Consider the following 11,066-nt stretch of genomic DNA (forward strand, 5'->3'; position numbering starts at 1 on the left):
AAGATTCTTTCAAATAAAGATCTATTTTATAATATTAACAAGAAAAGAGAGATATTAAAAAGACTAAAAATAGGTAAAAGATCAAAATTGCCTTAATATTAATTCTTGAGGATGAATTTGATGTCAATGCAAAGTTGAGTTTTATGTTGAAAAGAAGTTGATGACACACTAGTAAAATCAAGGTTTATCACTTTGTCAAGGTCAATTACTTAGTTGAGATCAAACACTTTGTAGAGGTCAAATATTTTACCAATCTTAAGAATTCTTCTTAGTAGTTAAATTTTAAACCTATATTAGTTATCTTGGTTCTTCAATAACTTTTCTTTTATACCTTCACATATCTTCTAACATCCAACTATCTCTAACTAAATCTTTGTTAAAAATTAAAATAGTCCATTAAGATAGTTTGTTTGAAGTAGATCTTAGCCTATACTTGATGAGCATTGTCTTATAATTGTCTATTTTCTTCCTAATTCTATAGTCATAGCTCCTAAGCTTCTTCAAACTTGAGTTAAAAACCTATAGGTCTTATAAATCCTTCTTTGAGCCATTTTATGACTTAATATTTAAAACTTCTTTTCGTACAGATGGAGTAGAAAATAATATATAATAGGATAATAGTTGAAGTTTTTGTTATCATAATTATAAAATAAAAATAATAATATTTATATTTTTCTTATATTAAGTTCTTTTTTTATAATTTGGTCTGAGTACATCTATTTTTTTCTTAATTACCTTAATTACCTAAAGCTGCTTAACTACCTTCATTTTTAATACATATCTAACACATATTTAACACATGGGTGGCTAACTACCTTTTCTATTCATACTAACTATTTTTAATCTTTTTTTTACTAGCTCTTATTTTTTTTCTTTTAATATTTTTTACAGTAAGTCTTTTTCTTTCTCTTTTTAGTCTATTTTTCTTATTTTACCTTTTTTTGTACCAAGTCTTTATCTTCTTCTTTGAAAACTTTTTATACAAGATATATTCTAAATTATACTTTACAAAAAATATAAGATCTATTAATTTATTTTTAGATTAGAGTTGAAGGTTTGGAATTAAGATTTAAATTTTTTTCTAAAATTCTATGGTTTATAAAATTATTTAAATTTTCTAAATAAATTAAAATACTTACATCTTTGATTTAACTTTTTATGTTTTTTTGCTCAAATTTAATATCATTTTAAAATAAATTAGGCATTCTTACATCTTGATTAAATTTAATATAATTTTTTAAAGCTTAATATCATTGTCAAATAAAGTTAATAACATTATATCTTTGATTTGATTTTTTATAAATAATTATTTTAGGCTAATAGTATTTTTTTTAAATTAAAAAATTCATACATATTTGACTCATATTAATAGAAGTAATTTGTATAAACTTAATTTTATTATCAAATAAATTAGTCAAACTTATATCTTTGACTTAAATTAAAATAAATTATTATATAGATTATATTTTTATAATATTAGAAATTTAATATCAAACATATGATTCAATTATTATTTATGATTAATATTAGGAAAAATATCATATAATTTTCATGATATTATATAAGGCATCATTATATATGCATCTATTTAAAATATCATAAAATTATCAATTATCTCTTTGGTATTTAAAATATAAAATTTAACATAAATGGTAGTACTTGCTTATAGGTATATAGAAGCTTATATAAATAAATAAATAAATATATTTCTATTAAATAAAAAAATATAAATTTTATTTTAATTAATTTTTTAAACATATCTACTTGTATATGTTACACTTTGTAAGATATTGTTGTATTATGTGAAATATAGCCAAGAATATACTGGCAAAAAAATTCAACTTATCTTGAAATTCATTTTGTAAAAAAAAAGAATGTATGAGTTATTTAGAAACATCTATTTTAGCAATTATAATCCTTGTACAATCTTCAAGTCAATGAATTTTTACTAGTCAATTAATAAATTAGTTAGTCAATTAATATCCTTATACGGATTTATTTGGATGTTTTTAAGGTCATTTACATGTCCTTTATTCATCTTCAAGATAGTTGACTTAATTCAAATATGCAAATTTACTCTATACTAATACTCTTTAAACTACTATAAATATCATTTCTAAATGGCCTTATTTACATACCTTTCAAGATCATTTATATCTCTTTTATTCATCTCTAAGATAGTTGAATGTGTTTAAAGGTCATAGATATGGGCTCTATTAACACTCTTTTAGCCACTGCCAACCTTAATCAAGAATCAAGTAATCTTTAAGAAAATTCTAAAAAATCTTAAATAATTTTTATAAAAATCATAAAATAAATCTATTCATATTTAATAATATCTTAATTAAATCCTAAATTTTTTAGCCAAATTCTAACTAAATTTTAAACAAATTTTAACCAAATATAAGTAAAATCTTAGCCAAATTTAAAATAAATGTTTAAAAATCCTATTTAAATCCTAATCAATTCTAAAACAAATCTTAATCAAATCCTAGATAATTTCTAAATCAATTCTAGCTAAACTATAAAAAATCCAAATCAACTTTGAATAAATCCAATGACAAATTAAAATCCTTATAACTTTCTAATTATCTAATGATTTTACTTAAGACTAAGCATTAATTTCAAAATCCTAATTGAAAATATGAACATTTTTTTTTTTTTTTTTAAATCACTTTTTAATTGAAAGAAAAATTTAAAATTACACTTAGAGATAAGGCAATCTTTCTTCTTCAATCTTAATGTTGAGCTTATAGTCTTTATATCTCTCTCATAAACCATCAATTTTCTTCTAAAATTTGAGTAGTTGTTGGTCTTTATGTTATCCTATTGTAATACAACTATTAGGTGGAAAATATTTAAATAAAATAATAATAATAATAATTTATTTAATTTTTTCTATATTAAATTCTTTTGATATTATTTTTAAATTTTTCGTACATTGAATTATAAAAGCTATTTAGAATCATAAAATTAAAAATTAAAGCTATCTTTTTAAGTAGAATATTTGCTATCACCTTTATTATTGCATAGATGCTATTGAAATAAAACATAATCTTTTAAATATCAAGTTTGATCTCATTATTAATAGCTTTGCCATGAAAATCTCAAAAAATATATTTTAGTCTTGATTATACTTATATAAGTTGGTAGTATTTGATATAATAGTTAAGAAGTTATTATCTAAATGATTTTTTTTAAAACCTAAATTCAAAAAAAATATTTTAAAATAAATTATTTAATACCAAAAAACTATGACTATTTTTTGTTTAATAGAATTATTTATATATTATAAAATAAAAAAAGATAACATCCTTTTGACAAAAAATTTAAAAAATACTTTTTAAAAAATACTTTTTAAAAAAATTTAAAAATAGATTGTTGTATTTTATTATAGTACTTACTAATAGAAGAAGTAGTATCATATTCTATAAGAGAATTTGGCCTTAAATATCTTCTATAATATTTTAGGTATACATTTTAAATTTTTTGGATCTTAAGAAATTTCTAAGACATTTTAGAACCTTCAATAATATCTCAAAATATTTGATAATTTTTTTAAGTTTCTAGAAACTTCAAATAGTCTTCTAAAATCTTTTCAAGTTATTAGTTATGTCTATATTTTTTTATTATATTCAAAAAAAAATTAAAGTCTTATAAAAGCTTCTTTAAGCTATTTGAAGATTCTATAATCTAAAATACCATATAAATGCTTGGAGTAGCTTGTAAATTATTCTAATGATTCTTAAAATATTCAAAATAATAATAATAATATTATATGTTTTAGACATTATTAACAATAATAATAATAATAATAATAATATATTATATGTTTTATAATATATAAGTTTTAGACATTTTAGTAAAAATTTTAATTGTTTTACAATGCTAGAAGAACATCCAATAAGTAGATATACATGTAATGGAAAATACAATATAAGTCATATAAATATAACAATATAAAACATATAATATTAAAAGATACTAAATTTAAAATCTTAATTTTAAAACTTCATCACTTTGACTTTGAATCTTAGGTACCTACTTGTTTACTATCATATATAATAAAGCATTTGAGTGTGTTGTAGATATACTTCTATTTGCAAAATACTGTTTTTCTAAATTTTCTTGTTAAGTCAAACAAAAATAAATTCATAGATCAGACATGTGAACTTTCTTTAATCTGTAAAAAGTATAGGTTGTAAAGATAAATCCTTACAATGACTATTTATTTATCCAAATATTTAATACATAATCAATAATATTTTTTATCTCAAAAATATATTTCATCTTTAATAAAATTTATTAAATAATTTGAACCTCTTTAAGTTTTATCAATTTATAAATAAAATATCTCTAACTAAATTTTATGTTTCTATCTATTTTTAAAATTATGACAACATTCTATAACATAAAACATTTGTTTTTTAATTGGACCATGAATGGACAGTACTATCAATTTTTCTTTGAGGTCCAATGTCACGAATGCATTTTACAAAGATTAGCTTCTATTTGACCGAACGACCCTACATTTGCATGAAAATAAACATATAAAGATAAAACTCTGAGTTATAATTGATTTTGAGGTATGGAGAGTGGCATTGCACCTGGAGATAGTTGCAGCGCTTTCTTAAGAACTCAATGGAATCGATTTCAAGAAAATAAAAAGTGGTGGCCGCTCTCCACTAAGACTAGCATCATTCCCATTCTTTACAGCAACCAGGTGATGCACAAGCAGCCTTTCTAATGTGTTTGTTGATCCTGAGCAGACGATCCCTGGAATATTACTGCCTCACTCTCATCTCTTGCGAACCTGCAAATGTTAGAGTGGATTAAACGAGCTCGACATGCCTGGTCGCAATGTGACTACCCATATAATACCTATGGTGTTCACAAACAGGATTGAACCCATGGTCCTTCGACCAATCTTGTCTGTGAACACCAGGGGTCTCTGAACCTATTGCAGAAGAGTGACATTTTTTAAGTCGACACAGAGTTCGCTCTTGCAGAGATGGAAATTGTGGCACTGTGATAGGTGAGTACCAATGTCCTGGGTTGCCATGAAACAGTAATTCAAGTGGAGACATTCAGACCAAAAAGTAGACGGACATACCCGAGCTAATTTAGCTCATAACCAGCAAAACCCCGTAATTCTCAACGCGTTTCACTTTAAGCAAGTTTCATTCTCGAATCACCTCCAAAGAACAGGTTTACACGGTCCAGACTCCGGAAATCGAACCAAGTTGAACTGTGCTCCCTAGATCATAAGTCAACGGAATGGGAGGGCCAAGCATGCTTCCAACCTGCTGCACATATAGGATACGAAAACTACAACTAATATAAAGAAATATAAAAAATTGTAATACTAACTTGATACGTACCAACGCTCTGCAAGAACGCAGTCCCATTTAGCATTAAGAGTAAAAAGACAAACAAACCTACAATCCAAATGCTTTTTATCAAGCATATCAACTTAAAAATCTTTCATTTTTGTGCAATCATTTGTGGAACAAGAGTCAAATCCGTGTCATTTTTATATGATATCACCATAATGTCTAATAAAAGTTTTGAAACTGTTAGCATTCTCGCTTGGAGTTGAAGCTACTCACCCTTGGATACACACGTGCACATAGAGACGCTGAGCAGCTCACCCATTACTTAAGAATAGACTCTTGAATTTTGTAGATGCTTCGCACCAATTTTTAACATCTACAAAGAGTAGAATGAAGTCTGAACAAAATTGATTCTTTTATTTACTACGCTTCCATCCTTATGGTAATCTGAGTCATTGATTGCCATAGATGAAATGCTTACTAATCTAGAGTCATTTTCTCACTCCTAACGACATTGAACGATACGAGTTTTGCAGAATAATAGTGTGTTCAGAAAGCATAATCATGGAGAGCATGCATGGTGACGGGTGGTAAAAAACTAACCAGCACTTTCTTTAGGCAATCGTCGGTTAGAGATAGAAATTAGTTTCGCCACTACAAGGAACAGAATTGACGGTGTGTACATTGAAACATCTCGGGGCCAGCCATTCGCCCGAATCTAAGCTTTCGGTAGCCTGATACATTGCGTGATCTTCCTATTTAGTAATTGCCTCGCTTCTCCATAATTAATAGTCCTTGAGTACAATACTTTCAACATCACCCGGTTGCACGTTGCGGGGTAAGCTCAGCAGCCAACAACTGTAACGGTTAGTATTTAAGTGGTAGCTCAAACCACATTACTTTATGCAATTCATCTACGTCTTAAAGCTGCAAGATCACGAATACAACAAGTATTTTATTGATGCAAGTTGTGTATATGATGGGCGATATCATAAATACCCAAGTCTGCAGTCGTAGAGCCTAATGAAAATTAGATGCACCAAGAGTGGGGATGAGGTCATCATTTCAACGAAGCTTACACATTGCACATGAAGTTCAAGTTACAAGAAGTCACCTCAATGCGCTTACTTCTCCAACATCTAGTACTAACGTTATGATTTCATCCGCATTCTACGCAATTTGCTAGCTATTCTCATGTTGTGTATCTGAACAGGAAGATGTTGAAGAATCTCCAGAATCTCTATCAAGACTAATCGGATCCTACGTGATCGAGCAATCTACACTAAGTTCATAGATTCGACACTGGGAACTTGTAGTCACATGTTTTGAACACGTACATGCTAAAAATACATCAGGGGATAATCTACAGTACATGTTAGCACAAGTCACTGGTGTCGCGTATATTGGGGCATTTCTAGTGTACACCCATGGTTAAGTAAAGCTGCAATGGCAATATCCAACAGCTCTCAGTCATGGTTCACGATGTTAACACATTTTGTGCACTTTTCGCATCCCTGCCAACGGTTCAAATCTCGATTCCTCAGGGGTTTAAAAGTGGAAATTGCTTGGAGTGGCAAGTAGCCGCTTATTGGAGGCATTTAAAACGGAACATTCAGAGGCTGGAAATGGCACGAGCCCAGAGTAAGGATCAGGCGAACGGATCTCTGTTTACGCACACTAGGAGTTGTGATTAATCTTCGTATGCGGCTTTCATCTAACTCATGCGTTCCTGGAAAATTTCTGGTTTTCTCCTGCGCAAGTTCATGCTTTGTCTCCAAATAGAATACAATGTCATGTGAAATGAATCATACTGTGTGTCTTCAGGATCTTCGAGCCAAAGAAAATGCCTTCTTATGTACCTCAGGCGTCGTTGCATCGAGCGGTAAGTAACGTTCGATATGCTGCTCAAAATCTTTTTCAAGTCAGGAATGTCCTCCTCCGGTACAGTGACGGAAAACTTCGTCCAATCCAGCACATCATTATAAGGGAGCACAAAGTTGTCAGCTATGATAACAGGGACACAGCCACTCAAAATGGCCTCCACAATCCTGGGACTATTTACCTCAAAACCTTTAGGGCACAAACAATACCTGCTCCGTTTCATGTGCTGAGCATATGAGATATTTACGGCAATATCAGAAGGTAGGACCTCGTAGACCTTCATAGTAGGGTCTTTGCCTTTCCAGTAATCCAGAAGCACTGGTCGCACAGTGCCGTGCATTTGGCCAGCATAAAATGCTAAAAAATCTCGCTCTTCTGGTCCCAGACTACCGACATCTAAGTCCGACTGATTTCCACCCTTTAGCGTCTGTGGAATGGAAACATCCTTCTCTATATCGAAGTTCACTGTGAGATCAGCATTGCAAACCACTTTCATTGAGTTTGTGTGAAGTTCGCCATGAAGCATTGTTGAAAGTGGTGCCTGCATGAATCAAATAGGGAAGTAATCAGTGCAAAAGGTGCTTTGATTTGTGTACGTAGGAGTTTAGTCGATGAAAGTTGAGAGTTATTTCAAAAGCATAATTAGGATATGAGGTTCAAGATTACCATCTCCAACATCTCCCAAAAAATTCGCACAAGTAGTCGAAACTGCTTGAAATACTTTTCCTAGAGATAAAGATATTGCGCAACTCTAAAATCATCATAGTAACATGGGCAGAGATGCATTGATGAAGGTACATACCCAGTCGTGACAAGACACAAAAAAATGGTCAGCACCATGTGTTCTGTTCCAGTAAGGATACTTGGATGCCAGTGTGTCAACGTAGTTTGAGATGAAGGTTTTCAATGGCCGCATACTACGCGAGTATGGATCTTGTAAAATATCCACCATCTGGCGAACGCTGTACGGAAGCAGAAACATGTGCGCTTTTGATGGTTCAGAAACAGTGAATCTGTTATTAGAGTCCTCCATGCGCTTCAAGAAGAGTCCCTCGGTTGCATAAATCCCCCCTGTTTTGGCTCCATGCACAAGTGGCTTGAATCCATCTCTGTACACGTAGATCTTGAAAGTCTTGTTCATTTCTGCATATCTCCTGATACAAAAGCATACCTGGGGTGAGGGTCTAGTGTTCAAAGGAGGTCAGTAATGAAAAAAACTTGATGCATTCAGAAAAAAAAAGGACGTTCAAACTTCAGCCACGATATCAAGTGATGAAAAATACCGAAATAGTCAAAAGCTTAGAAAATCTTGAATCAACCCGAAATACATTAATCGAGATCAAGAGATCAGGTTGTAGGGTCAAGAAACCGTGCACAGCTACTGTCAGAGATCCAAATACAGATTTGCAGAGATACACCGTCCAGTCTATTTAGTATCTGAGACTGGAAGATGCTCAGTCTTTGCTGCAACGAAAGCCAAGAAAGAGTGACAACCAAAATGATCCACAGATATATATATATATATATATATAAATGTTTTTAAGCTGAGGAGAGCTGCACTCACTCTTTAAAATATGTGAAATTGTGATACACTTCTGCATGCAACATGTCCTCGGATGAGTAAAGGTTCTCTTCCTTGCCTCTAGTGTCTCTGATTGTCCTCAAGTAAGCCTTCCTCAATTGAGAATTTCGAGGCGGATGGGAGGTGCCCTGCAAGCACCAAAAACTCATAAGGTGTAAGCAGTCAGCCGTCAAGATAGTATTGGATCGTTGGCAATCAAACAAAGACATTACGAAGTATACGAAGGTGATGTAATGAGCGTACCCAAAGCATTCCCTGAAGCGAGTCCAGAACTCTTCGTCTGAATATCCTTCCAGTTCTTCCAACTCGCGTCTGATTGGTGTGGTATTCAAGGTCAAGGAATCGCTGTGCCTGATTTTTATCGCCAAGACTGTTACGGTCAACTGCCGCAACTGCAAGATCTTTAAATATTCTACCTCGATGCCCTGACTGAGCCCCTGCTGCCTTCATCGTTGGATGGAAAAATCCGCGGAATGAAATTAGTGCAAAAAACAATCCGATCACACTAATAGCGATGACGACTACAGGTAAGGTGATCATCTTTGTATACCGATGTTGCAAGTGATAGAAAGATTGGCGATATTCATTTTTCTCCTGTTGCATGCCCCTGAAACCTTTCCTTCCTCTATTTAGCATGCCCTGCTCATTGTAGCTGAAGCCAACGCTAGAAGATGTACTGAAGGATTGCATTACATGCTCCTGGATTGGAGCGTCAATTGCAGCTTCCTCGTCGTATTGTGCGGACCATTCTGAATTTGGGAAGCTACTCATCCTTGGCGGGTATACTTGTGCCCGAATTCTGTAATCAGCTCAGCCTGGTTATGAAATGTATATGTTGGAGCCGTTACAGATGCCGAGTGACCTGCGATCTAAATGATCTGATTTCTCAAAGAGGAAACAGTCAAAACGATTGCCTAGGTACGGTTCCAGCGCACCTTCGTTTTGAGAAATAATCGTTGAAAGAGAATTAGGAACTAAATCCAACCCGCGGCCAAGCCTGCTGCGTCGACGCTGGGTTGCAAGAGGCGACTTTCTTTAGAAGAATATAGACAAGGTCTTCCCAAAAGCCTGTAACCCGAGGCACTTTGAAGATTGGTTTCGTGACGCTGGTTCTGGAAATAGTATGTACGAATCACGGTAGATTGATTCAGGTCACTCCTGAAAGCAGTTAAGCATTTTCCAATTCCTTCGGCTACAATTCGGGCAAGCTGCTTGCAATTGCATCACACGATTTGATGATCGCCAACTACTTTAGTTTTACATCATCTTGCAAAAAAGCACTGCTGCACATATTTCGATGCGGATTGGAGGTCGGGATGCATAGAATTAGAAGAAAAACGTACACCCCGAAACTAAAAGCTCACTGATCATTTTCTTAAATGACATGGCACAAAATGGTCATAAAAGAATCCTCAAACGCTAGAAGTCTCTCTAATTCAGCACCATGCGCCGCGCCTGAACTTCAAAACAAAATTTGACACAGCAGTCAACAGGATGCCAAGAAAATCCAAGCACTACAACGTTCTATTTCGCAGACCAAACACGCCACGCCACTCTGATTACGAAGGCATAATCTCGTTGACACTTCAACCCCGGGCGCGCAACATTCAAAGCAACGGGCAAACGTTCACAACTCTCGTCCATACCATCACATATTCTTTTCAGGCGTACGACGACGTCGCATCGCCGCACGCCACCTCCAGATCCGCTCGAAGTTCTTCTCTAAATCATCAAGGTAACATGCTCTCCCTAATTTACATGTAATGTCTCTAAAGACTGAAGCTACGAGTGAGGCTGGAGTGAAGAGACACGATGAACCTGCGAGCCTTGGGGCCGGGAACGAGTGAAGGAAGAAAGCTGCGAAGCTAAAGAAAATCAATTCTCTGGAAGGGGAGGGGAATTCAAACGGGTAGGTTCAAAATGGTGCGGAGGGAGGGAGGGAATTTGAGCACGAGAGAGCGACATGAGCGGTGTGATGGGATACAACAACTACAACAACAACACTGCATGCAGGCAGCAGCAGCAGCGAATCTGCAAATGATGGAGGCGGCGGAAGAGTGAGTGAGGGATAGAGAGAGAGAGAGAGAGAGAGAGAGAGTGTTGTCCCATTCATGATGGCCTCCTACCCCAGCCCCCGCTCATCCTCGCCCCGCCGCTGTCTCTCTCCTGCGACAGCTGCTGCTTCATTCATCACCCCAGCACCACGTTCATCCTATAATAAATGAATAATGGATGGATGTAATAATTCAGCGGAGTGGGGCAATCCTTGA

The 11,066-nt window shown here is 33.5% G+C and overlaps 1 protein-coding gene and 1 long non-coding RNA gene across 2 annotated transcripts; both read right to left on the reverse strand.

Moving 5' to 3' along the window:
• Positions 1-4,173: 4,173 nt before the first annotated feature.
• LOC149989606 (uncharacterized) lies at positions 4,174-6,213 on the reverse strand. The gene is made up of 3 exons (XR_016502341.1): positions 5,937-6,213; positions 5,114-5,306; positions 4,174-4,813 (listed from the first exon to the last, which is right to left on the reverse strand). It is a non-coding gene; the product is annotated as an uncharacterized LOC149989606 (long non-coding RNA).
• A 60-nt stretch (positions 6,214-6,273) lies between these two features.
• Positions 6,274-10,852, reverse strand: LOC112279710 (putative glycosyltransferase At5g25310). The gene is made up of 5 exons (XM_024514386.3): positions 9,732-10,852; positions 9,040-9,595; positions 8,779-8,924; positions 8,017-8,368; positions 6,274-7,755 (listed from the first exon to the last, which is right to left on the reverse strand). The coding sequence occupies exons 2-5, from the start codon at positions 9,565-9,567 to the stop codon at positions 7,048-7,050; spliced, it is 1,734 nt and encodes a 577-aa protein (XP_024370154.1). The 5' UTR covers positions 9,568-9,595; positions 9,732-10,852; the 3' UTR covers positions 6,274-7,047.
• Positions 10,853-11,066: the final 214 nt, after the last annotated feature.

This window comes from Physcomitrium patens, chromosome 3 (genome assembly GCF_059467195.1).
Source record: "Physcomitrium patens ecotype Gransden chromosome 3, ASM5946719v1, whole genome shotgun sequence".
In the NCBI taxonomy this organism is placed as follows: Eukaryota; Viridiplantae; Streptophyta; class Bryopsida; order Funariales; family Funariaceae; genus Physcomitrium; species Physcomitrium patens.

Coding starts and splice junctions, on each gene's coding strand:
- LOC112279710 (XM_024514386.3), bottom strand. CDS start 9,567: ATGAGTAGCTTCCCAAATTCAGAATGGTCCGCACAATACGACGAGGAA. Junction 8,925..9,039: donor CGCTTCAGGGAATGCTTTGG/GTACGCTCATTA, acceptor TGGTGCTTGCAG/GGCACCTCCCATCCGCCTCG. Junction 8,369..8,778: donor AATTTCACATATTTTAAAGA/GTGAGTGCAGCT, acceptor CTTTTGTATCAG/GAGATATGCAGAAATGAACA.